This window comes from Carassius auratus, chromosome 2 (genome assembly GCF_003368295.1).
Source record: "Carassius auratus strain Wakin chromosome 2, ASM336829v1, whole genome shotgun sequence".
Taxonomy (NCBI): domain Eukaryota; kingdom Metazoa; phylum Chordata; class Actinopteri; order Cypriniformes; family Cyprinidae; genus Carassius; species Carassius auratus.
Genome location: NC_039244.1, coordinates 28,697,322 through 28,725,001, shown reverse-complemented (window position 1 = coordinate 28,725,001; position 27,680 = coordinate 28,697,322). Strand labels below are relative to the sequence as shown.

Below are 27,680 nucleotides of genomic sequence, written 5' to 3'. Positions count from 1 at the left end.
TTTATTTTTTGCCTAACCCTGACACACTACCCTACACACTACAAACGGCATTTGAATATATATTTAAGCTCATATAAAAGCATGCTAAGGAATAACGCAGTTCGTTGTGTTTCTACGCTACGATTTGAACCTTCTTTAAATGCCTTTGTGTGCATTCCTTCATCTTAAAATAATAGCTACTAAACTAAAACAACACGTTTTCAAATACCGTTGTGAGGAAAAATTAACTGATCCCCTCAGATAAGAAAACAAACAGACCTTATCATTATCTAATAATAACGCTTGAGTTATGAAATATGAATAAACAATATAATTATTTTTAGTAAGACCGCAGACTTGACAAAGTGTACTTCTGTTTGAATATGCTTAGTATGTTTAAAAAATAAATAAACATTTGCATAATATTGTAAAAACAATCTTTTTATTTTAGTTGACAATATTACAAGCACTTTAGGCATGTTAAGACATGAATGTTTATTGCAATATACTAATGAAATATACAAATTTAAATTAATGTAGAATATGTTAATTATCTTTAGGCCTACTGTTTTTAAAGATGGAATTTCATGGTTGGAATTCTTCCTTCAAGACACTGGGGTGCTATTATTATTTGACCATGAATAAAATCTGTTTGCTGTTAGTAAGAAGTTCTGTTTTAGTTTTGTATTATTTTGAGAGGAAGTAATGCAACCATACGCATTTAAAACAATAAATAATAAAACCCCTAAGGATTCTACACAGGCACAGGTTTGGTGTAGCGGTAGATGGCGACATTGCACCGTGTTTAATCGTTAATTTGAGCCGGTGGTGAAGCGAAGGCCTTCAGCTGAGCACTAGAGGTTAAACTGAGCTAACCTCGGCACGCTTGATGACTTTTTCTATTCATTCAGCTCGTTCATAATTCCAATAATCCTCAGATTCTGCTAAGAGATGCCCCATACTTTTATTTGACTTTCACTGATTTCATGGGAGTCGGTATATAACGTGTTTCGACAGTTTAGATTTTATTTAATTTCAGATTTCAATGAGAAATATGAAATGTATTAATATTCTATTTATTATTTGTATGCTTGATTTAGAGGGCTCTAGAATGCATATAAAACGGCGTATTATAAGTGCGCCGATGATTTCGATGGAGTTTTACGAGTTAGAAAACCTCTGGGATTATTGAGCATAAAATGTGATGATAAAAAGTCTGGTTTTCTTTGCAATTTCAATCTTTTATTATCTCTGTTTATTTGCACATAGGCTTCTACGTGTTTGTTTTTGCTGATGTAGCCTAATAAGGACGCGTTCTTGTCTTTTGAAGAGCGTGTATTTGATCGAAGAAGCGGGTTATGCTAATTTCTAAAATAGACATTTTCACAGACAATTGCCTAAATGCGTATATTTGAATCTAAAATATTTGACCGATTGTTTATTTATTTATTTTCCACCAAAAATAAAAATAAAAAGTTTGTAAGCACAATTTTGGGGGAGTTTCATATATTTCCAGAGTAGCTGGTAAACTGAATTTAATAATTAGGCTATATTATTATTATTACTATTATTATTTTCAAACCAGTTACAGTAAAATAGTCTTGCGCGTGTTTATGTAAAATAAAAAAATGGTTAAGCATGGTTAAGCAATAAAAAAAAAATAATAGTAAAAAATTACACCCTTTTTGAGAATACATCGTTTTATTGTACTGTACATAACTGTAATTTGTCAACTTGTTAAACTAACAAAAGTGCAATCATTATTATTCTAATACGGTATTTGTGTAGGCCTCTTTCCTTTAACACATGAATTATCCCCAGACCTACACACTCACCCCTGAAAATATAAGAGGTGGAATCACTGAAGAGCCGTCAAAAAGAAACACACATAAGGTTTAGACAAATAAGATATTTAGTAATTAAGTGGGTTTGTGACATGCATCGATTCCCACGCGACTGAGCTCAGATTTCTGAATCTCGCGATGTTTCTGAGTGCATCGAGAAAAAACAGGTTTAATTTCACTACGGCTTGAAATGCTCAGGCACCGAGCCCTTTCCCCTCTCATCCTCACTGAAAATGTGGTCAAATCAAACAAAAGACTTGGCTATTAATTATGGACTGGATAAACAGCTTTGTTAAAGATCACGTCTCCTCATTTGCAGACGCTTCGAGGTCTTTCCAAGATAGTAAATATATGTCATGATCTTTCCAAAAAAAAAAAAGCCCAAACGCTCTCCTTCCCTGTGGAGTCCTCAGTTCCGATCAGTTCGTGTCTTTCTTCATAGTTTCTCTCAGTAATACGGAGAGATGAACGCCTTCCATTGGTTGTGTTTATTCTTCATAGATGACCGTGCATCAAACGCACGCAATCTCGTCATGTGCGAGTTCAGTCCGTACGTTCGGCTTTATTATTAGACTATTATTATTATTTTCTGCTTGTCGTGGTTTAAATTACATGATGCATGGCTTTACATCTTGACAGACTCCTTGGTGATGCAGCTGATGATGATAGTAGGATCCACTGCTGGATGGATGAAACGACGTTATACCGTTGAAGTTCAGCACAAAGTCTTTTCTGTCACAGACTGGCGATGAGTGGGACTGGTATCGAGACATTCCTGCTGGGGAAATAATAAAAACAACATTATTTATGTATTGCTTGAATAATGTCGTCATCGAAAGTATGCTGAATTGTCTTTACAATCTTTTTGGAAATCGATGCATTTCAAGTGTAGCGCTTTCTACAGAAAAGTAGGAGCCTATTGTTTTTAGGTTTAATAGAAGACATGCTTATTACATCTCAGACAATGCAACGCCATGTCACTCTTTTAAGAACAATGGCATTGTTTTCTGTAAATCTCTGTATAAGTGAACTCAGTTCAAACAGTATCAAACTTCATCTCATTTTTGCATTATTAATGCATTATTTTTCTTATGTTAAAACGTCATTTAGGTGGCTAAGTGTTTATCTTTGGTCCACCTGGGCCTCAGTTGAAGCAGCCCGCTCGGGCTGAGCTGAATACACGTGTAAAACCCTATTTAGTTTGCATTAATGTCGGGGTGTCTTTGCCAATCTACTGGCAAAAGACGGCACTGTTTTCTTAACCTTAAATAATGATGGAAAGAAAGAAAAGAATCCAAAACAGCTCACAAAGGCCTCCTGCGTCAGACATCTGCTATTTTCCTAATTATAGTGTCTCCAAAGCAGCTCTGCAGGAAAATCAACTCAAAAAGTGATTTCTAATTGCCACGCACAAACTTTAATTCATTAATCAAAATGCGCCTTTAACACATGCAGCACATGAAATTAAGCAGGCCTCTGAAAATAATTTAGCTACTTGAATGTCCCAATTTGAGGAAATAAAAAAATCAAAATAAATGATTGTACCGTCTCGTGACTCAAACAATTTTCCCTTTCTGCAAATACTATCCATAATTGTAAATAATTAACAATGAAGAGGTGCTATGAAAGCGTAATAATTTTTAAAAGCATTAATGAAATGGCTTCGATACGCTGTACTACTTTAATACATCGAATAATATTTGCCTAAATTGCTACACATGGTGTCGGCCTCCTGTTTACAAATCTGAATCCACCTCGATGTGTTCTTAAGCAGGCCTTTTCATTTTATTTTAAACAACATTATATATATATAATTAATAACAGCAGCTACATTATTTATTTATTTATTTATTTATGGGAAACTACATCATTGTATAAAGCCTTTTTATACCTGCTAAACTTGATATAAATCTCAGATCGAGACATTGTGAAGAGCTGTACCTGAGATGTCTGCCGACTCTCGGCCGTTGTGATGCAGATAGCCCTGCTCCAGAGAATAAGGGGGCATGCTGGAGTGTAATCCGGAGGAGTTTGGGCTGCTGGAGGCCAGCGGCTGCTGTTTAATGTAAGGAGACACACCTGATGAAGCCCAGTGCGCCGAGGCGGCTCCGTACGGAGAGTGACACTCCAGAGAGCCGCTCATGGCCGGCGGAGAGTGCAGCGGACTGTTGCTGTTTTCCGGGCCGTACTCGCCGTTGGGAGCGACCTGGCATGCCGTCATGTATGTGGAGCCCGAGCTGGGCGACATGTGTGAGACATGATGACCTGCTGTGCTGAGGCCATCGTAACCCGTGTGAACGCCGGGCACAGGGTTGCTCATCATGTCCAGGTTGTAGCTGTTGGTGTGGCAGGCCAGGGACGCGGAGGGCGACTGGAAGTCGAAGTTTTGGGGCAGCATCGAAGCGCCGAAGCCGATGCCGTTCATCATGCGGTACATCGGTTTGAGAGCCTGGCATTTCCTTCGGAAACCACGGGGCCTGCGTCGGAAAGAGCCCTCCTCGAACATGAACTCGCTCCCGGGGTCGATGGTCCAGTAGTGGCCTTTGCCCGGTCGCCCGAGGCCTTTGGGAAGTTTGATGAAGCACTCGTTGAGAGACAAATTGTGTCGGACGGAATTTTTCCAGCCTTGGTAGGAACCCCTGAAAAACGGGAAACGCGCTTGGAGGAACTGATAGATTTCACTCAGCGTTAACCTTTTGGTCGGAGAGCTCTGTATAGCCATGACTATGAGGGCGATATAGGAGTACGGCGGTTTTTCGGGTCGTCTCATGCCCGAGTTGGACTTCTTGCCCTTGGTGCCGGTCGCAGCTGTGCTCTCCACCGCGGGCTGCGTGCTCTGAAGCGCCGAGTGCATGGCACTGGATGCGGGGCTGGATCTGATGGGAGCCGGCGGGTCCAGCTGCTGCTGAGAGCTCTCGGTCGTCATCGCGAAGCCTGGGAGCCCGAAGGGAGCTGAACGGCTGTATAAAAGACGGGTTTAATTTTCAAAAGTAGAGTCAGAACTAAAAAATAAAGGAGAAAACTCTGTGTACTCCAAGCAAATCTCTTTTAAAAGCCAGTGACTGTTCTAGGCGGCCGAGGTCAGTGCGCCACAACTCTGCTCTGCTCGAAGAACGCGCTCCTGGGTGAAGCCACCAGCTGTGTGTCGCCAGGATAGCGACCCCTCCTTAGTCTCTTGGTGGCCATCGTGAGGACTAATCCTTTAAGAGAAGGAAACTCAATGCTCCAGAGTCCTCTGGCGCAAAGATGTGCGGCCAAACAAAACGCGACCACCTATCAATTCGTAAATCTCTCTCTGCCCCCTAGATCCCCACTAAATTCCTCCAAGAAATCTCCTCAAACTGCAGAGGCCCACCCCTTTCCATGTCTGGCATGCCTCCAGCTATCGGTCTGGCAGGAGGCTGTGCAGAGTCCGAGCAGAGAGACTCCCCACCTCCCCTCTGACAGCCTAAATACACGCAATAACGCCATTTATCAAGCCTAGTCCGACGGTTCAATCAACAGCGCCACACGCCAAACACCGGGGCGAAGGCTGTCAGGGCTCCAGTAATTAATGGCGTGTTTTGGTGAGAGTTCTGGCAGTGGAAAACGGGAGGTTTAAATAGAAAAGCACTTCTAGTGAGTGGTACGATGTAATGGCGCGTTTGACCGTCGGGAGAAGTAAGTGCGAAGCGAGAGCACGTCGCTTCACCGAGGAGAGAGGAATGCGAGCACGTTAAGGCAGTGACCTGGTTGAGCATCTCGTCAAGTACGCATGATGGGGGTGGGCGAAAAAAGTCCATCTCCAAGTGTATACAAGTTCTTGTAAAGGGCTGTTCTGGATAAATGATTTTGACGTGAGTGGAAGCAGGCTTTTTCCATCAGCCGCTGCGCCAGTGCTCGGATACCACACACAGCGCAGTGTCAGTTTACCATCCCAGACCCCTATCATCCCCCCTGAGAGAGGGACTAATTAATTGTGGAAAGTGAGCTTAATTGGCCATAGGAAAAAAAACGAGAGAGAAAAAATATCTCCATTGCAACGCAACATTCATGATTATCGTGAAAAGAAAATTAGCTAACAAGAAATGCGCAAAGTCGCTTGATTTTATATTAAATATTCTATTAAAAATATCCAACTTAACTGTGCATGTCGAATTACAACAACAATAATAGCCTGATGATAATAATAATAGTAATAACAATAATTAGTTTTTATGCATGCATAAAATAATCCAAGTAGCCCAGTCGGTTTTATAATGAACGAAATGTGTTTTATTATCATTACGCGTGTCAGTGATTAGGCCTGTTATTCGGGTGTATATTTATTTGCTCTGTAAACTAATAGAATCTACTACTGTTTACTGAAGTTGGCCTTTTTTAATTTGGCTTCGTCATGAATACGCTCGCGCACTAAAATATACGAATGCGATGCGAGGGCAGTTTTCACAGTAGTGCCTCCTCACAGGCAGAAACAAGCAGCTTCACATCTTTATCAAAGCCAACAAAAGGATGTGGAGATAAAATCAGGCCTTTTCATAACAATAAAGGTAAAGAAAATAATCGCCCTCAAAAATCCCGGGAACATCAAACCCTGTGTCCCTGCTGCGCTCAGGATGCACGCTTGGTTTAGAGAAGCCGTGCTCGGTGCAGAAGGAAAATACGCCAGAGACTTTGAAGGTTTCTGGTTGTGGGATAATACTGCTGTATTGTTGTATTACACTGCTGGGTTCCTCTTCTGTTTTAGGTGACCTTTTGACTAAAGGTGTCTCTAAATCCGCGTTTGTCAATGCTAAGAGCCGAACAGTGCCGATATTAGAGGTTTTTACTCTCCTCGTGACAAGAGGCACTTCGGGGGACGGATATTTGCAGATCTGGACAGAAAATATAAATATTGATTTGCTAAATATATCTGTGTCCGCTTTCGGGGAAACTCTGCGAAGAAAAAACAAAGCGCCGAGTTCTCGAGGCGCCTCCGAATGACGAATGTTTCTCTCCCTCACAAGTCCAACAACTTCAGCAATTGTTTAAATTGCAATCAAACAAATAAACTGCATGATGATAACAAAGATTACGCTCTTTGGGGAATTACTGACGTGGATTAAAAATTTTCCCTGAATCATCAGTTTGCTATGGAAAGAAAAAATTGGACCGCAACTAATTTAATATATATATTTTATATATATATATATATATATATATATATATATATATATATATATATATATATATATATATATATCATTTGAACGAGTTTAAGAATTAAACTAAGAATAAAGAAAAAAGAAAGAAAAAAAAAAGCTGTTGAGCAGCAGATATTGTGGATCACATCCTGTAGGTTGCAGTATAGTCTCTCCAGATGATAGTCTCTTGAAACGCCATAAATGGCCACTGGCCTTGTCAGTGTGATTGGTGCTAATGACTTTCTCCTTGACGTCACATTACACTTAATACGTAGAAGTTTTTTTTTTTTTTTTTTTAGTTTGGCAGAAGCAAGTGGTGTCTAATCACAGTGTTGCAGACTTAACATGATGTCGATTTAAATTATGCGAATAAAAACATTTGTGACAGTTACATTTATGAACTATAAAGGATACAAATATACTGACATTAATATATCGCCATTTGAACTTGCGTGGGTTATTATCCTGTGCACGCGAATGATTTTATTCACCTTTTCCCTCCATTAGCTCGTTAATTTGTCAATTTACAGTGCATCTGATATCATAATTCTCCAAATTCCTGCATTTTAGGGAAATGATCTATTGGAACGTGTGTATTTGACCTAAGCAGAAAATGAGGCTCTGTACAAATATTAATAATGACACTGAATTAGCATACAAGGTCAAATAAATAAATAAACAGAAATAAAAAACGAACGAAACTGTTACAATAATAACAACAGTGCTGCAGTAGTAATGGCACGGTTGACTCAAAAAATAAAATAAATAAATAAATACAAATAAATATAAACCTAACTTTTGGGTTAAAAATGACATTTAAAAATAATACCCAATAACTGGGGTAGTCCATATCTGACACAAACTTGGGTTGAGTGATACAGTATATACGAAAAGTGTTTTAGGGATGTTTCTGAAGGGTATCATGTTTGAAGCAGAAGCAGGGGCACTAGATTTACAAATTAAGCATATTATGGTTTTTAATTGTGTTAGCAGGTAAATACTGTACTTGGCCTCGACAGCTGATTCGTGTCATCTTATCTTCAGGACCGTGGACAGCTCGTGGAAACGTGTGGAACTATTCACCCTGCGTCCTTTTGCGATTTCATTTCAGTAATCACAGCTACCTCGAACCGAATCTGCATTATCTTGATTGATTGTCCTTCACCAAAGTCTCAAAGTCTCTGCCCTGCTTTCAACGCGCTGCACTATTAATACACACACGTTAAGGATGCGGATGCATGATGGGAAGTGTGAAAACAAACAGAGGCGCCCAGACACAGGGGCATGATGTTAACAGCACCTGCAGGCACTGCTATAAGACTCTCTGACCACTGCAAACATAATAACACTCTAACAATATAATCAATCACATAACCGAGGACTAATTCAGGATATCTGAGGCATTTCCCCCCAGTTATCTCAATAGCAAAAAAGTCCTAATTTACATTGTGAGAGAGAGAAAACGTGATTTTGTTTGTTTCATGAATCAAGCTGTAATTCCAGACAACATTTTATATTTTCATTCACAATGAGCAGCACCGTCAGTAATTGGGCAGAAATTCATGAAAGATATTTATTTTATTTAAAAAATATTATTTAAAAAAAAACATCTGCCAATAAACGTATTGATTGAGAAGAATCTATTTACTTTTAAAAACATGCTTTATTATTCAAAATAAAATGCACATGCATTCTGTCAGGAAAAGTAGTTTACAATGATTCCAGTTTAGATGCAGCTAGGAGCCTCACTTTCCTCTCTTTAAGACCTCAAACTGAGCTTGTGTCTATAGTTTATCTGGAACAGTGAATCTGAAATGAAAACAAGTTTACATTTAGAAGAATCGTTTGAGGCTCCTGGTTGGAACAAACACAAATGACAAATAAATACACAGATGACAGCTTAAAACCGTTCAGTAGGACAATACACGGAGAATATTAAATAGTTCACAACTTTCACTTTTTGCACAAAGCTTTCCCGGGCGATCTTTATGCAGGCGGGTGAAATGTATGTCTTTATCAAGTCACAAGTTCTCAGAAAGTGCCGAAGTACCCCACCCCAGAACCACACGATATTACGACAGCAAAAAGTCAATTTTGAAGGGATGAAAGCCCGTGGACGCCGGCCCGGGCGCTGTCGCAGTCGTGTGAGGGATCGACAGGCACTCCGGTGTCAGCTGGAATGGGAAAAAGTCCCGGTGGTGACGGAAGCTGATGGCGGGGTCCTCCCGGGGCCCGTAGGATCGAAGCACCTGCGCGTGAGGAAGAGGCACAGGGGAGCCCCGCATGACGTAAGGCAGCATGTCCACTCCCCCCTGCCAGGTGTCAGTTTGGTGAACGGGGCGTTCCTCTTTCCTGAAAGGTCGGCTGAGGATGCTGTCAATGGCGAAAGAGCTCGTGAACTTGGTGCTGGAGGGAGGCGTGACGACAGAGTCTCTGGTGTCCACAGCAGGAGCTTGGCTCGGCCCCTCTGGATCCTTGCCCGTTTTTTTGCTGATGCGCTTTCTCCTCCTCCGAAACACTCCGTCCGCGAAGGTGTACTCGCTGTGCGGGTTCAGCATCCAGTAGTTGTCCTTCCCCCACGGTCTGGAGGGATCCCGCAGCACCTTGAGAAAGCAGTCGTTGAGAGACAGATTGTGGCGCACTGAGTTCCTCCAGCCGGTGTAGCTGCCTCTAAAAAAAGGGAACTTTTTCATGAGGTAGTCATTGATTTCGGCCAAAGTGAGGCGGCCTGTGTTCGAGTCCCGGATGGCCATGGCGATCAGAGCGATGTATGAGTACGGAGGCTTGGGTCTCCGGGTGTAGGGCTTGCCTTTGCTCTCTGCGCCCGGGGGAACAGGTGCGGGACTGTGCGCCACGCAGTCTCCATCCGAGCCCAGCTCTTCCTCCGCGGACATCGGCGACGGGATGCTGCCCTCGGCGTCGCTGCAGAGCTCCGCGGACTTGGAGTCGTAGTGACCCCCGCAGAAAACCTCCAGCTTCATTTGCTAAACCGGTGACACTGTCCAAACGCGTCGGCAGAGTAAGATTCCTCAAAATAAAAACACGGGAGAAGCTGCTTGAGAGCTAGAATAGTCACGCGGAGCTGTCAAACACAATCCAGCGCGTGAGAGTGACAGGACCTGTACCTGCTGCAGATAAGTGCACTTAACATCCCGAGCGCGCGCTCAGCAGGCTAATATAGCCGCTCACCTCCGGGTATGCCTACAGGGGGCGTGGCCTGAGTCTTTAAGTCTTAAAATCACTCTTACAAAAACACGCACACCCTGTTTTGAAATGTTTTGAGCGGTCGAGCGAATGTGGACAAACATCAGATAGACACATGATGAATTGCTTTGATGATTTGAGGCGAGTTTCGTCACAGTCTTCACCTGCGTCTTTGCTCACCTTTGCTCCTCGCGCTCGAAGAAGAGTTTCACCTCAGGAAACCAGGTGGCGTGCGTTTATCAGACACGGCACGTCCCGCTCTCAGCCAAGGCTTTACCTGTGGGAAGACAAGTCCCAAAAACTATAAAAGAGTTGGAATAGGGTTTAAAAGTGGCAACATACTGTAATCACTTCTCAACCTTTTGATGTCAGTTTAGTTGTGCTGATGAAATTACTCATTAGTCATTATTTGTTGATGATATTATGCTTTACCTCTGGTCTAAAACATTCCTAAGAGTAAAGCATAACTGTTTAATTACTGCAAAAGAGGACTTAAAGAGAGAGAGAGAGAGAGAGAGAGAGAGAGAGAGAGAGAGAGAGAGAGCATCCAATTTATACACATATTATACTTGATGAAAGTCATTGCATGTAAATAAGATGCACAATGAGTATAGGAGTATAGGAATATTTTCTTCTTTATTTTTTTAAACTCCCGAGTAAGGTTGCATTAAAGATTTAAGTCATTACATTTTGACCTGTGTTGCAACTTTATAACATAAACAAGCAGAATCTGTTTTAGAATAATGCTTAACACATGCATTATGCAAACATGTATACTATTTTCTTTTATGTGTTTTGAACATTCAAGTGGTGTCAGAATGTTTTTAAGACTGTCAATCAGGAGCAGTACAGATATTTGATTTATGCTTCAATATCATGACATTCGTTTGTGTCTGGAGAAAATTGTGTGCATCTCTTACATATATTGTCTTAAGTATAACTCATAATTTTGTACATTTTAAAATTTGAAATATGTTTTATATTTATTGTTAAAGTAAATATGAAAACTCATAACACAATGAAGAAAGTCCATTTAATAAACTGAAAACATTAAGGTCGAGTTTTCATATTCACCTGTTCTAAAGTCAACAAGGTCACACAAGCTCAGGAGTTTTGTAGTTTTTGATATTTTAAAGTAATTCTGCCTATATTTTCTATCTCAAATTAACTGCAAAATAAATAAGTACATTAGAAAAAGGTATTTTAGGTATTTTGTCTCATTTTAAGTAGATCTTATTAGCACCTAACAAAAACATGGCTACCACATTTAATATACATTCTGCATGAAATAAGACTTTGTTAACAAACATGAAGCCATATTTGATTATTTATTGAAGCACTGGTCTACATATAATAAGCATTTGATATTTAATTACTTTTTGTCTCTGATGAATGATATAGGAAATACATTGTATGAAAAAAATCTAAATTAACATTTTGACACATGCGCTTTTTTCTGTTTTCTCCTAGTACTTAAGAATTGAAATGTATATTTTACCTGCAAATACAACCCGAAGTGTAATCTTCATTAACATCAATGGTTTTACTTCTCCTCTGCCAAAGCAACAAGAGAAAGCCTCGCTGTCAAGTTTAATATTGTTAATGTACAGTTTATGGCTGAGATACACATCATCTTCCTCAAATCTCATCATTTTGAAGATCCACCTGATGACTGCTTGACACACAAACAATATTAGGCTCGTTTTCACAGGTTTCATGTCTTGGGTCGGTGTTTGCCGCAGGTTTGAAGGCGAGAGGGTCTGAACCATAAGTCAAATATTTGGATTTGAAGTGCTTTACAGATATTCATTAATGTGTGAGAAGAGGTTTACCACACACTCCACAGTCGGCACATTGGATGAAGCAGTAGGTTCCACTTCCATACTGCGGCCAACCACGAAAACACTGGTAATAGCACCTGCAGTACCTCATTACCAGTTAATCGTCTTTCGCTGTATGAGACTGTGAAAACAACTTAAGGGTGTAACAGGGGAAAACGGCATGATGCATACAGTCCCTCTCGAATTAATCAGTTATAATGCGTTTTCTATTGAATGTCCACAACATATTATTTAGGCTCACCTTTGCCACTCAGATTTCAAATGGCAAGATTGGTCTATTTAGTGACTAATGTATGATTTCAATTAGATTTGTAACTATCATTTCAAAGTTCGCTCATTTTTTGAAGCAGTCAGAACTAATTAAATCAGACAAATGTAATTATTGTCATACGTGGATCGCTTCACGTGAAATCCAAAATCTAAAGCTTGTTTTTAATGAAAGTGAGTAACTCTGATGATGAGATTAGCGTGAAATCAGGAAATTTTTCAAATGGGTCAAAATGTGCAATAAATGCACACCACCTGGTTTTCTACACTTAACCGAACCATTTTTTATGTGCTGTAATGAGCATAAGATTTTGGATCATGTACTGATATTTGAATGTGGTTCATTAAAACTTGGCCGAATTCATGATGTGAAATGTCAGAGGCTGAGTTATTTTTCTTCCAGCACTCAGGAATGAATGGGTATTCCTCTATGAAAGCCTGGCCTGGACCTGCTTACTCCACACCAGCCTAGCCAAATAAATACAGCACATACTGTGGTCTGCAGCGCTGCGTTATGCAGGGCAGGTTCAACAGAGAATTATGATGGACCAGTGGAGTTACAGGCATGTGCACCCTCTAATTTTCCCCTCCTGTGTTTATATGTGGCTTTCCAGACTGAAATTGTTTCCAGTAATCTGGAGCGCACAACTAACAGACCCGAGCATAAACAGTCATGAGTGTAGGCCAATCCTGAGGCACTTTTTCTTGAACAATGCGAGTGGAACTGAGAAATTGATCACAACCAAACTCTCTCTATCGGTCTTTAGTCCATTGTTTCTTTCAGATGATCTCCTTTGCACTGAGGACAGTAATAACCAACAGACTCAGTGATCTTTTAATACGGTTTACATTATAATCTTCCTCAGATCAATGTCTATATCATCAAATGAGCCTCTCCGCACTGTTTTCATCCATCAAAGTTGTGAAGAAAGAGCACTGAATTGGTAGATGAACCACTTTTGTGATCTGTTTTCCACAGCCTACTTTCATAACGCTTGTTTATAATCGCAAACAGAAACCGTGCATTCACCATTCAAGCCTGGAGTGATTCTTTCCACATAGTCACATAATAGCGAAAAATCATCCAGGAACAACTGGCACACAGTCTGACGGCCTCATTGAGAAGTATTGCGTGCTTAAATTTGCTCTTTTCAATTAACTATGAAAATGCGGTCAAGTGTTGTCAAGGTGTGATCAAGCAGAGTTATTTCATGAAGAAAAATGAAACACAGTGACAAGTCACCAGAGTAGTTTTTGCATTAAAGGTGACCTATTATGCAAAAAATCAATTTTATAAAGTGTTTAAACACAGTTCAGTTTGTGGAAACAACCAGCATATAATGGTAAAAAATCCACCTACTAATTTTTTATAACCACAATAAATCATAAACAGTCTCTCCAAACGAGTGGTTCCAGATTTCTCTCTAGCTGATGTCTTCATAGGGAAAAAGTCCCACCCATTTGTGATGCTCTCTGACATATTAACATATACACAGCCCTGAGTGAGAAGCAGCGGCCTGCCATTACTGTTTTCTTGCTGTCATGAGATCTTGAAGCTCCGCCCTCTTCTGAAAAGGGAGGGGGGAGAACCGGCTCATTTGCATTTAAAGGAACACACACAAAAATGCCACAATTTGGCTCACACCCTAAAAGTGGTAAATTGAACAAGCTATAAAACTAAAACTAAAACTTCACACACACACACACACACACTCTCTCTCTCTCTCTCTCTCTCTCTCTTTCTCTCTTGGAACATCAGAGACATATTTTACATCTAATCAAAAGGGGCATAATAGGTTGTCTTTAATATAAGTGGTGTCGTAACAATGAATTTATCAGGCAAACCACTGTTTCCTAAACCAAAATAGCTAATAATGCACCTGATAATACTGAAACATAAACCAATAAATAAATCATAAAATATCTGCTGATTGTTAGGAAACAGCTGCTGATTGATTAAGTGATGTTCATGTTTTATCAGGGTAAACACTTTAGGGACCAATTCTCACTATGAACTAGTTGCTTATTAGCATGCATTTTACTAGTATAGTAGCTGTTTATTCGTTATAAAGCACATGTTGATTCCTTGTTCTGCATTACCATATAGATCCATCACCTCTACAACATATCCAGAGCTGATTAGTAACTGATTCCATGTAATCTGGATAATGTGATCAGAATTTCACATTTGCTCTTTTATGGATTACATGATTACTTCTAATTCACATAATGGCACTAAAATATTCATGGTTTATTGATTCTGAAAGAGAGCATGTATAGTAGTGTCACTGATGTTTTCATTTTTATTAATGTTTGTTCACATAATTCAAGGATTAACGGTATTGGCATTTTTATTGTAACAGCTAAATAATCCAGTGTTTCTTAATGGCAAAGCATCCTTAAGCATCTGCAATGATGCTAACAAAGTCTATATGCAATAAAACAATATTTACTTGAAATATTAATATTTAAACAATTCAACACACATTCAAATGTTTTCAGTTCTCGGGTGCTGATGAATGTTCTAATTTTAATGGTAAAGATGCAAACAAATTATTATTATAATTCTTTTAGTTTTCAAGTGTTAAAGACACAGACAGCAGAGACACATGGAGCATGTGGCAAGCCATTCAGACCATCACAGTCCATCACCATGACTACAAGCCTCCGCCACAGGCCTGTGATGATGACACATCCCTCCAGATGTACTCAACCACTTTATTCATGGATTGAAATGCAGAATGACACACCAAAAACTGCCCACACCTCCCAAAGTCCAGGCGCTCTGTCTGTCTCCAGCAGACATGAGGAAGACCCTATCTAGGATTAACCCATACAAGGCTGCGGGTCCTGATGACATACCTGGCCGTGTACTGAAGGACTGTGCTGCACAGCTGACAGATGTCCCAACAGATATCTTCAACACCTCACTGAGCCAGGCAGTCGTCCCCACGTCTCAAATCCACAACCATCATACTGATACCAAAGAAATCACCTGTGTTCTGTCTAAACAACTACCGTCCCATAGCACTGACTCCAATCATGATGAAGTGCTTTGAGAGGTTAGTCATGGACAACATCAAAACCAGCCTCTGCAACACACTTAACCTTCTCCAGTTTGCATAGTGTCCAATAGTATCGTCTTTGGGCGATACAATTTCCTCCACACCCCACCTGGCTCTAACAGAAGGACCCTTATGAATGAATGCTCTTCATCGACTTCAGCTTGGCATTCAACACAATAATCCCACAACAGCCCATTAATAAACTAAACCTGCTGTGCCTTAACAATTCCCTCTGTATTGGATCCTGGGCTTTCTAACCAGAAGACCTCAGTCAGCCCATGTTAGCAACAACACCTCCAGCACTACCACACTGAACACAGGTGTCCCACAAGGCTATGTGCTCAGCCCGCTGCTCTTCACGCTAATGACCCATGACTGCACTGCCAAGTTCAGCTCCAACCACGTCATCAAGTTTGCAGATGACAAACAGACAGAACTGTGGTAGGTCTCATCAGCAACAGCGATGAAAGTGGCAAAGCTGACTGAATGGTGTGGCGTTAACAACCTATCTCTCAATGTGGGAAAGGCAAAGGAGGTTGTGATGGACTTCAGAAGAAACTCTGTTGACCATCGACCATGGAAAGCTTGACTCTAGAGAGAGTCAGCAGCACTAAATTACTGGGGGTGAGTTTCACAGAGCATCTCATCTGGACCACCAACACCATGTCACTCTCCAAGGCGGCACAACAGCGCCTACACTCTCTCCTGCTGGTTGAAATGAGCAAGTCTCCCTCCACTCGTTCTCACCACATTCTACAGAGGAACCATTGAGAGCGTGCTGACCAGATGCATCACTGTCTGGTACGGGAACTGTAAGACCGCAAGACCCTACAGCAGACAGTGAACACAGCTGCAAAGATCATCGGTGCATATCTCTACCCTCCATCCTGGACATTTTCCTTACACAATGCTCCAGCAAAGCCACCAGCACCGTGAAGGACTCCACCCATCCCTCCCACAGTCTCTTCCAGCTCCTACCATCAGGAAGACGTTACCGGAGCATTAGAGCCCACTCCGTAAAACTGCTCAACAGCTCTTTCCCCCAGGCTGTGAGAGTCCTGAAGCCCACCCCCTCTGAAAAAACACCATACAAACCCCTACCTCCTGAAACACAGATCATCTTAGCATAAAGTAGTTATATATATATATATATATATATATATACCTTCTACCTTATTTTTGTCTGTATTTATGTAGCACCACGGTCCTGGGAGGCACAGCATTTTGTTCCACTGTATGTCCACACATGTAGCAGAATGAAAATTATCCTCAACTTGACTTGATTTGACTTAATTTATTTTACTTTTATTTTATTTTATTAATTACAAGCTTTTTAACAACTCACAAACCGACTGCAGTTCTTATATAAAGATCAGTTTTGTAAAACCCTATCAAAAATATACAAATATGAAAAGTATTTTCTTTCCCTCTGATTTTTTATATTAATATGATATGTTGAATGGTATAAGATTAAGACGACATAGATAAAAAGTAATCTGCAATTTATCTTAAAAGCAGTCAGATACATTACCTAAAACAAGCAACCTAATTATTTGACCAGCTACAGATTTGAACCCATAATCTTTAATCAGTAACACACTACCATTTGTAAGCACTCAGCTCTGTCCATACCCTAAACCTAACAACTACCTCACTGACTATTAATAATCAGCAAATTAGGAGTTTGAGGCAAAAGTCACATTAAACAGTCAGTTAATAGTGAGAATTGGTCCCCACACTAAAGTGTGACGGGTTAAGTTTCCTCAACAGTGCAGCAGAGATTTTAAGCCATTTACAATAGTTTTCATAAGAGGTTTATCCATCTGGCTTTATATTTTAAAAGGATGCCAATGACAAATGATCCGAAATGTTGCCAATCCTTTTACATGCATCCACTAGACACAGCCTCAGTTAGCTCACTGACTTCAAGAAAAGCAACAAAACATTACAAATGCATTTGCTTACAACATGGCGGATAGATTATGCTTATTTGTATTTGTGGATTACACATTATGATGAATACGTTACAGATTCCAGATCAGGGCCGGACACAAACACCTAAATGGAACATGCCTGTAATACCAAGCATAGTTTTCTGCTATTTTAACACCTATACATTATGCACAATACACTGCATTCTTTACATTATTTTTCATTAAGCAAATAATCACAGTCATTAACACTTTCTGTTCCCTAATCGCTTATAAAAGCATGATGGTTGTTTGTTGTTAAAAGTCCTGTCTTAGGCTTGTTTAGGAGATGATCATCTATAAATGCAGTTCTCAGCAAGAATATTTGTTCCCAATTCAAACTAATTCTTTAAACATGATAAAGAATTTCACTTTGTGGATAATATGTATATATATATATATATATATATATATATATATATATATATATATATGTTGTGTGTGTGTGTGTGTGTGTGTGTGTGTGTGTGTGTGTGTGTGTGTTGGTTTTTGTGGTTTACAAGGACTTTTGACCTGAATACGCACCAGCATTACAGGGACATTTGGGTTTATGAGGACAGGGCCCATGTCCTTATAATTCCGACAGTGTATATGCCTTTCTCTATGTCCCAGAAGCTCCCTCTCAAATTTTCGCGCCATGTCCTAATATACCACAAAACCCTGAAATTTTACTATACACTGTGTATCCTCCGAACTCGGGAGTGCGCCCCTGCAGCCCGGACCCGGTACTGCATCCGCGTCATCGAAAATTTGCATATTTTACACTTGTGTAAGTTTGGAGGCCGCTGATTGGCTAGATCGGCACCGGAGGGCGGGAAATCGCGAAAACAAAATGGCGGCGGTGGGCGGGGCTACATTCTGCCGCTAATAGTTCCGTACAAGTAAGTTAATGCAGTTTGGTAATTATTTAAACACTTTTTTTGCTATAATTTATCGATTGCATATGATTATATAAATGCATAATGATCGTGCAATTAAACATATTCCTTAAATATCATCATATAAAGTATGAATGTGACTTCAAAGCTGTAATTACTCAGTTTAATATCAGTATATTGATGTAACGCTATTAATGTAACGTTTCATAGATGGTTATTTAAATATATTATTATTATTATTATTATTATTATTATTATTATTATAAATCCCGTATACTCGTGCTCTAATCAGCGAGGCAAGGGTGTCGGTTTGTAACTTCCTGTTTGGACCGGACGCAATCTGTGCACCTGAAGTGAAGACATCTGCGGTGTGAAGCTGTTGGAGACAACTATTATATGAAAGGTGAGTAATACTGCTGTTAAATCGTTTCTCTGAGAGTTTGTGGCTCAGTTTGGCTTGTTCGTGAGTGTCTTCAGTGCTCTTTAGAAAGCAGCTAGCGCGTGATGCTAATGGCGCTAGCGTGTTTACACTAAGTGTCCTCTATTAAGAGTAACATCAAACAAGAATCAACAATGCTTGTCAGTTTAACTTCTTTTCGTTCACAGTATAACTGTAAATGTAATAGAACAGTCTAGCCATCATAATAATCTGTTGTCATGGCTACAGTCTGTGAAGGGGAGGGGCAGTTATGTTTAATATTATTACTGTTCAGCTTGGTTTAATTAATAAACACAGAGATGTGCTCTTTTCACTTCCCAATACTTACTGTATATAATAAGTAAAATCACCTTTATTTGTATAGTGCTTTGTAGAATACAGATATACAGAATACATCATATTACACATATATTCTGTTCAGTAGAACTGTCATTATTCGTTTGCATATTAAGTTGAAAACAAACAAACGTAATATTGTCAGATGGAGGCCAACAGTTCTTATTGTTATTAAAGCAGACACAGAGGATGGCTGAAGGTGCGAGGCGAAGGAGAAAGCTGAGGCCATACAGTGTTCACTTCAACAGAAAGACCATAATGGGCTCAAGGGCAGGTTCATCACTGATCTTAAAGGTGAGTTGATTTATTTTGTCATCATATAGTCACCATTAAGTTGTCTCAGTCCTGTATATCTTTTGTTGGGCAAAATAAGACATTACTAACCATTTGATGGTTTGTAAATGATGACAGGATTTTCTTCCTATGCCTTTAAAATGTCTCGTGTACTAAATCTGTCTCTGGTTGATGACGTGTGGTTCTCTGTGATGGTTTCACCTCTCTGTTGTTTTAAAGTGTCTCGTTTACACCCGTGTTACGAGGACCCTGTTTTATGAGGACCATCATGAGAACATGGTCTTGTGTGTGTGTTTACACCCGTGTTACGAGGACCCTGTTTTATGAGGACCATCATAAGAACATATGAGAATCTCAAGGCGTTTCTCAATGTCAAGGAAGGATCCTCGGAAGCCAGAATTTCGAGGATGCTACGTCATCGACATCCGTCAAAGGACTGTTCCAATGTCGAGGATCCTCGGAATTTCAACCAAGGACTGAGTCCTTCGTTCGAAAAATATCCCATACACAGGAAAGGATGCATATGTGTAGCCTTCGCGCTCTCAAATCACCCACAATCCTAGAGTCGGAGTGTTAACGGTTTTTATTTACGTTACCAAACATTTGTTATAACTGTAGTAAATATATAAGTAAAGTTTGCCAGTACAAATTACTACCATATTAAGATTGTAATTTATACAAATACAAATTATGTTATTGATGGCTAACTGAACCGGACCTGTCATTTAACAATTGTTAGCTTGGTTGCGTCACCGGCATTTCTTTTATAAATAACTAGTTAAGTTGTCCAAAGTAATTTAACGTTAATATTATACCATTATACCACAGCGTTCTTCAAACTGACCTTTTCACTGACGCAATGACGTGCATTTGCTAGCCTGTTCCATTTACGTGTTCGCCGAATGCTAAAGAGGAGCCTCACCTAGCCTCTGAAGGAAGTGACTTGGAAGGACCAGTCCTGCTAAGGAAGTATCCTTGACATTGAGAAACACCTTCAGTGTGGCGTTTGTTTGACAAAAGCCTGGTATTTGAAGACCCTAGTTATCACCATGACATTGGGCTGTGTGAATGTGAAATATTAGGCTAAATATGGATCATTCACATCTCATTGTGGCCATGTGATATTCAAAATGTCTAATTGTTACCTTTAGATTAAGTATATTGTAATAGAAGTTGGTAAAAAGTCGTTCCCCTTGTTTGAAATTTACTGTCAGGCATTATACTACTGTATTCTGCAGTTTTATCATATTTGTGTCATCATCATCATCATCATCATCATCATCATTATTATTATTATTTTGGCTTTTTTATTTAAATAACATTCTCCAAGATTGCATATTATTTATTCAAAACTTTCAGTATTTTCAAATGATAACTGAGTAGAATCAGTGTCTAAAGAACCTAAAGAACTCTGAACAGGGCACAGCAGCTATAAAGGTATCCAAGAAGTTCTTAAAATAATTGTGCTAGTCCTTAAAAGAGTAGAACAGATTACGTTGTCCACATGTGTTTCTAAGAGACATTGTTTGCTGCATTATTGTGGATGTTAAAAGTGAGTCTTGGTTTCATGCTGTATAACTAACACAGACACTGTGTCTCAAATCACCAGTTTTTATCATACACAGAAATGCTTGAAATAAGCTGTCCACATTTGTCTAGTTACCAATGTCCCGGTAATAACAAGGTTACAAATAGACCAGACTTTTTTCAAACTAATAACACACTGAGACTCTTCAGTCAAGTCAAGACCATGTTCTTATGATGGCCCTCATAGAACAGGGTCCTCGTAACACAGGTGTAAACACATACACACAACCTGACATACTTCAGTATACATGCATGTAATGTAATACTTACAAAGTCATGAACATTAACTTGGGTAACACTTGAAAATTTAAATATTGGTTTGAAATATTGTAATCTTGTAAATTACATTGATAGAAGCAAGATTATAAAATAATTTAATGTTTTAAATCAGTATTTTATGCACTCATTTATTGTCACAGATATCTAATTTGATGTTCTTTTCTATATTGTGGTTGAACCGTCCACTCTTGAAGTCAATACTCTGTCCCAGTCAGAAGACACAGACGTAGAGAAGGTTCTGCGACTGATTGATTGATTGATTTTAATTTAAATTTGATTTTTTGATTTCATGTGTCAGTGATCAGTCAGTGTTTATGGACTCCAGTATATGTGCATTATCAATTTGTACAGTCCCTGAATCCTTTGTCTGCAGTAGAATGCTTATTTTTTTTATTTCTGTTTCCTTAATTTCAGGTGACTCTGAAGAAGGACCGGTTACTATTGGATGATCAGGACTGTGTTGAGTAGGTAATAAAATGTGCATTGCATATTTTATGAAATGTTAGATTGATGTTGTAAGAAATCGTCTCTACATGAGCCTTGCTTTTTTCATTGTTTTCAGATGTCACCTGTCAAAGAGCATGTGTTGAATGAGGAGCAGAGCTTTTTTGTCCCCGCTGAAGGAGTTAAGGAGGTATTCACATGTTTCAGATGAACTGTTATTTCAGTGCAACAGTGAATGCTCTGAAGTCTGATGTCTTCATGGGCTGTGATATACTTAGCTGTTACCAAATGTATGTAATTTAATGACGTGTTTTCAATTTCAGTAATATTAGTCGATGTCTGAATCAGGAGTGTCCAGACTTGGTCCTGGAGGGCTAGTGTCCCGCAGAGTTTAGCTCCAGCTTGTCTACACACACCTGCCTGGAGGTTTCTAGTATTATCTGCTTCAGGTGTGTCTGGGGTTGGAGCTAAACTCTGCAGGACACCGGCCCTCCAGGACAGAGTCTGGACACCCCTGCTCTAAATACAGATTTGTAGTAATATATTGACCAGTACCTTTTAAGGTCTGTAACGTAAATGTTCTTTTATGATTTTAAATGATCTTATTAACTAAATGACCACAACTTCCCTGTCATTAAAATACATTAAGTTATTATTGAAAGACAGTGTAGCTCTTAAAGTATCACATGTATGTTTTAGGAGAACATTGAGATTGAAGGTACGTCCATCCTAGCATGCGTAGCACAGCGGGTCTTTTAAACTCACAGGAATGTTTAAGGCAACTCTTCTCTGAAATATGTCTTGTGTTCACTGTAGAATGTAGTGTCTTTAGGAATGGTTTATAAATGGTGTGTGATTGTGTTTGACTTCTGAATGCAGATGTTTTTCATGTTCTGAGTTTTATTTTTCATTGAAGATGAGATCAACATGACAGATTCTGATGACGCTGATCCTGAAGAAAGTGATTCTGATGATGAGGCTCTTGCTGGAGCTGCGGGAGACTCCAGTAATGCTGGTATGTGTCAGCTAAGTGTTTTTTAAAAATAATAAAAGTTAAAAATATTATTGGGTAACGCTTTATTTTAGGGTCTCTAAACTACAGTGGTGTGAAAAAGTGTTGGACCCCTTCCGGATTTATTTTTTTGCATGTTTGTCACACTTTAATGTTTCAGATCATCAAACAAATTTAAATATTAGTCAAAGGTAACTAACATAAAAGTAAACACAACATGCTGTCTTTAAATGAAGGTTTTTATTATTAAGGGAAAACAAAATCCAAAACTACATGTCCCTGTGTGAAGAAGTCTTAGTGGACTTTGCTATCCTAGGAACTACCAAAAGTCCAGTGTTTTGTGACCTTAGGGAGCGTGATGGATTGTAGTGTGAAGGCTAGTTAGGTACGCAGGAGCTAAACCATTTAGGGCCTTATAGGTAAGTAATGATAATTTGTAACTGATATGGAACTTAATAGGTAGCCAGTGCAGAGACTGTAAAATTGTGGTAATATGATCATATCTTCTTGACCTGGTCAGGACTCTAGCTGCTGCATTTTGGACGACCTGTAGCTTGTTTATTGAAGAAGCAGGACAACCACCTAGAAGTGCATTACAATAGTCCAGTCTAGAGGTCATGAATGCATGAACTAGCTTTTCTGCATCAGAAACAGATTACATGTTTCGTAGCTTGGCAATGTTTCTAAGATGGAAGAATGCAGTTTTTGTAACATTGGAAATATGATTTTCAAAAGACAAGTTGCTGTCTAATATAACACCCAGATTTTTGACTGTAGAAGTAGTAACAGTACATCTGTCTAGTTGCAGATTGTAATCTACTAGATTCTATGTACTGTTTTTTTTGGTCCAATAATTAATATCTCTGTCTTATCCGAATTTAATAGGAGAAAATTATTGGTCATCCAATCTTTTACATTTTTAACACACTCTGTTAGCTTAGATAATTGAGAAGTTTTATATGGTCTCGTTGAGATATATAGCTGAGTATCATCAGCATAACAGTGGAAACTAATCCCATATTTTCTAATAATATTACCAAGGGGCAACATGTATATTGGAAATAGAAGGTGACCTAGGACGGATCCTTGTGGCACTCCATATTTTACTGATGATAAATGAGATGATAAACACCCCATTTAAATAAACAAAATGGTAGCGATCGGACAGGTAGGATCTAAACTATCTTAGAGCCTGCCCTTCAATACCTGTATAGGTTTGTAATCTATCTATGAGGATGTCATGATCTATGGTGTTGAACGCAGCACTAAGATCAAGTAAAACTAGAAATGAGATGCAGCCTTGAGCTGACGCAAGAAGCAGGTCATTTGTAATTTTAACAAGTGCAGTTTCTGTGCTATGGTGGGGCATGAAACCTGACTGAAATTCTTCATACAGATCTTTTTTTTTTTTGCAGGAAGGAGCTCAATTGAGCAGACAAAACTTTTTCTAAAATTTTAGACATAAATGGAAGATTTGAAATAGTTTAAATAAATAGATTTTGAAATAATTTGCCAGTTCACTAGGATCTAGTTGTGGTTTCTTAATAAGAGGCTTAATAACCACCATCTTAAATTGTTTTGGGATGTGACCTAAAGATAACGATGAGTTAATAATATTGAGAAGCGTTTTTTCGCCTACTCTTTCAGTAATTTACTGGGTACAGGATCTAATAAACATGTTTTTGGTTTAGATACAGTGACAAGTTTATTTAGCTCTTCCTGTCCTATGGTTGTAAAGCACTGCAGTTTATATTTGGGTGCGATGGATGAAACTGAAGTGTTAGACGCTGTAAAATTGACATTTGTTATTGTATTTCTGATGTTATTTATTTTATTAGTGAAGAAATTCATAAAGTCATTACTATTAAATGATGGAATATTAGAATCAGGTGGCGTCTGGTTATTTGTTCATCTAGCCACTGTGCTAAATTTGTGGAACAGCACTGGAGAACCTTCCCAGGAGTGGCTGGCTGACCAAAATTACCCCAAGAGCACAGTGACGACTCATCCAAGAGGTCACAAAAGACCCCACAACAACATTCAGAGAACTGCAGGCCTCACTTGCCTCAGTTAAGGTCAGTGTTCATGACTCCACCATAAGAAAGAGACTGGGCAAAAATGGTCTGCATGGCAGATTTCCAAGACAAAGACTAAAGGCTCGTCTCAGTTTTGCCAGAAAAAATATTGATGATCCCCAAGACTTTTGGGAAAATACTCTGTGGACTGACGAGACAAAAGTTGTGTGTCCCGTAATGTCTGGCGTAAAAGTAACACCGCATTTCAGAAAAAGAACATCATGCCAACAGTACAATATGGTGGTGGTAGTGTGATGGTCTGCTTCTGGACCTAGAAGACTTGCTGTGATAAATGGAATTCTGCTGTTTACCAAAAAATCCTGAAGGAGAATGTCCGGCCATCTGTTCGTGACTTTAAGCTGAAGCAAACTTGGGTTCTGCAGCAGGACAATGATGCAAAACCCACCAGCAAGTCCACCTCTGAATGGCTGAAGAAAAACTAAATGAAGACTTTGGAGTGGCCTAGTCAAAGTCCAGACCTGAATCCTACTGAGATGCTGTGACATGACCTTAAAAAGTCTGTTCATGCTTGAAAACCCTCCAGTGTGGCTGAATTACAATTCTGCTTAGATGAGTCGACCAAAATTCCTCCACAGCGCTGTAACAGACTCATTGAAAGTTATCACAAACACTTGATTGCAGTTGTTGCCGCTAAGGGTGGCCCAACCAATTATTAGGTTTAGGGGCAAACACTTCTTCACACAGGGCCATGTAGTTTTGACTTTTGTTTTCTCTTAATAATAAAAACCTTCATTTAAAAACTGCATGTTGTGTTCACTGGTTTTCCTTGACTAATGTTTAAATTTGTTCGATGATCCAAAACATTAAAGTGTGATAAACATGCAAAAAAATAAGGAACCAACACTTTTTCACACCACTGTATTGTCTTATTAGCGTGCATATTATTATTAGTAGTAGTAATTAAGCACTTATTAATGCCTTATTTTAAATGACCTTATTCTACATTCCTAATCTTACCCAATACATTAATGTAACAACTGCCTTATTTACTAATAATAAGCAGCAAATTAGGAATTTATTGAGGGAAAAGTTGTAGTTAATAGTTCATAAGTGTTCCCTATTCTAAAGTGTTACCTTATATTGTATTAATCCAGCATTACTAACAGAATATTACTCAAATTAGGGATGCATCAGTTTTGTATTGGTGTATTATCTGGCTATACCAATATGTTGATACTTAGTGTTTAGGCAAAAAACTGATAAATGACTGTTTCAAAAATAAACGTTTAACAGGCCAATTCCATTAGAATATATATACTGTATATATATGTCTTTTCTGTTTGAGTTACTTCTGAGTTTCCTGATCATTATATGACTGTTTGTCTGCAGGTGTTCAGAAGATGCCCATTGAGAGCACCACTGAAGTTCCTGAAGGTACCAGAGGTTTAAATTGCAATAGCACCATCAATGTAAGTACATGAGCTCTCGTAGAGTTACAACTCACTAAAGTGTGTATTCTTCTGTACAGAGTGTGAGAGTGAGGCAGAAACTGAAAACACACGGAGAGGGCAGAAAGTGTCCTGGTCAAACACTGAAGTTACAGCTGTAATCAAACATTTTAAGGACCACAGAGCTAAAGGAAAACTGGCCACACTGACTGAATGCCAGCAGTGTAAAACTGCTGAGGATCCTGTTTTGGTGAGATGCAGTGCACAGAACATACAGGATTTTGTAAGAAATCGAGGAATTATCTTAAAAAGGAAAACCCAAAGCAAGTGATGTTACAGTACATCCTGTGTCTTGATGCCATTCTATTATCATGAGCACTTTGGTTGTTGTTTTTATTTCCAATAGTGCAAAACTGTTATAGCAGCAGTTCATACAAATATCTCCATGTAGAAAACAAGTTCAATTGTTAGTTTGTCAAAAACTTTTCATTCTGGAAGTGAACGATTCCTTTACAGATAAATCAGTTTCTCTACACATCTGCAGCATGTATTGTGTGCTCAGAGTTAATCGCATGTTTACTTTTTCATTCTGGAAGTGAACCATTCCTTTAAGGATAAATCAGTTTCTCTACACATCTGCAGCATCTATTGTGTGCTCCGAGTTAATCTCATGTTTACTGTGTGTTTAGTAGGGATGCACTGATCATGATTTTTCATAGACGATACCGATATTTATTTATTTTTACAAGCAAACTGGCCGATTCCGATACAGATTTCCGATTATTATTATTATTATTATATTATTTTTTTAAACAACAAACAAGAAAGGAAAGTATGCATAAACAAGATGTTTATTTGGTATTTAATAGGCCAAACTGGCTTTTGGCTATTGAAAACAATAACTGTAACCATCTGAAATTAATGGCAATAACTGCACAGTAAGTAGCCTACATTCAATACAAACATAGATGCTACAGACATCAGCATTTAGCTTTTGTTTTTGGATTGGGTTGAAACTACATAGAACTGGCCTTAAATTAAAAGATTAACTGTAACCATGTGAAATTAAAGGCAATAACTGCATAGTTCTAGATTCCAAACAACACAATCAACACACATTCAATAAGAGGTTTCTTAATCAGCATATAGTATTTTAGTTTTAAAATTTGGTTTTAAATTTAAAACAAGGTCTTTACCAATGAGACTAAATAAAAGTATGCTATATAAATATTATTCCAAAATGTTAAAATCAAATAATGTTGGTGCGAATAAAGCACAGATGCAAAGTGGTTCATTCATCCAATTAAAAAAATAAATAAAATAGGGTAATGATTCACATCTATATATTTTTTTTTACTTGAGCCAATGAAAAATAAAGAACTATTCTCAAGTTAAAAAATAAAATTGTGAATCATTACCCAAAAATATTTTAATTGGATGAATGAAACCCTTTTTTCAGTGTGCTTCAGCAGGTGATTTTTAAATCAAATTAAGTCAATGTAATTTTAAGGAAAAAGGAAAATAATCCTATACAGAACTGACGTTTACTTCTGACTTTTCAAACGTGTATGCAAGTTCTACTTTACAAAAAAAAA

General features: G+C 38.7%; 2 protein-coding genes and 1 long non-coding RNA gene across 6 annotated transcripts; 1 reads left to right on the top strand and 2 right to left on the bottom strand.

Annotated features, from left to right (window-relative positions):
* Positions 1-1,661: 1,661 nt before the first annotated feature.
* On the bottom strand, positions 1,662-5,727 carry foxf2a (forkhead box F2a). Of its 2 annotated transcripts, none has more exons than XM_026197508.1 (2): positions 3,765-5,727; positions 1,662-2,601 (listed from the first exon to the last, which is right to left on the bottom strand). In XM_026197508.1, exons 1-2 carry the CDS (start codon positions 4,747-4,749, stop codon positions 2,432-2,434), a joined length of 1,155 nt encoding a protein of 384 aa, XP_026053293.1. In that variant the 5' UTR covers positions 4,750-5,727; the 3' UTR covers positions 1,662-2,431. The 2 variants fall into 2 exon arrangements, with proteins under 2 accessions (XP_026053293.1, XP_026053302.1); XM_026197517.1 differs by having other exon boundaries at positions 1,662-2,598; positions 3,765-5,725.
* Positions 5,728-8,628: 2,901 nt separating this feature from the next.
* On the bottom strand, positions 8,629-10,236 carry LOC113039594 (forkhead box protein Q1). Its single transcript, XM_026197531.1, has one exon. It carries the CDS (start codon positions 9,964-9,966, stop codon positions 9,058-9,060), a length of 909 nt encoding a protein of 302 aa, XP_026053316.1. The 5' UTR covers positions 9,967-10,236; the 3' UTR covers positions 8,629-9,057.
* A 7,560-nt stretch (positions 10,237-17,796) lies between these two features.
* On the top strand, positions 17,797-26,896 carry LOC113039602 (uncharacterized). 3 transcript variants are annotated; one of them, XR_003275052.1, is made up of 8 exons: positions 17,797-18,213; positions 18,503-18,613; positions 19,163-19,279; positions 21,560-21,613; positions 21,708-21,779; positions 22,506-22,604; positions 26,027-26,071; positions 26,166-26,896. It is a non-coding gene; the product is annotated as an uncharacterized LOC113039602 (long non-coding RNA). The 3 variants fall into 3 exon arrangements; XR_003275053.1 differs by lacking the exon at positions 17,797-18,213 and having other exon boundaries at positions 18,478-18,613; positions 19,166-19,279; XR_003275051.1 differs by lacking the exon at positions 17,797-18,213 and having other exon boundaries at positions 18,478-18,613.
* The last annotated feature ends 784 nt before the right edge of the window (positions 26,897-27,680 follow it).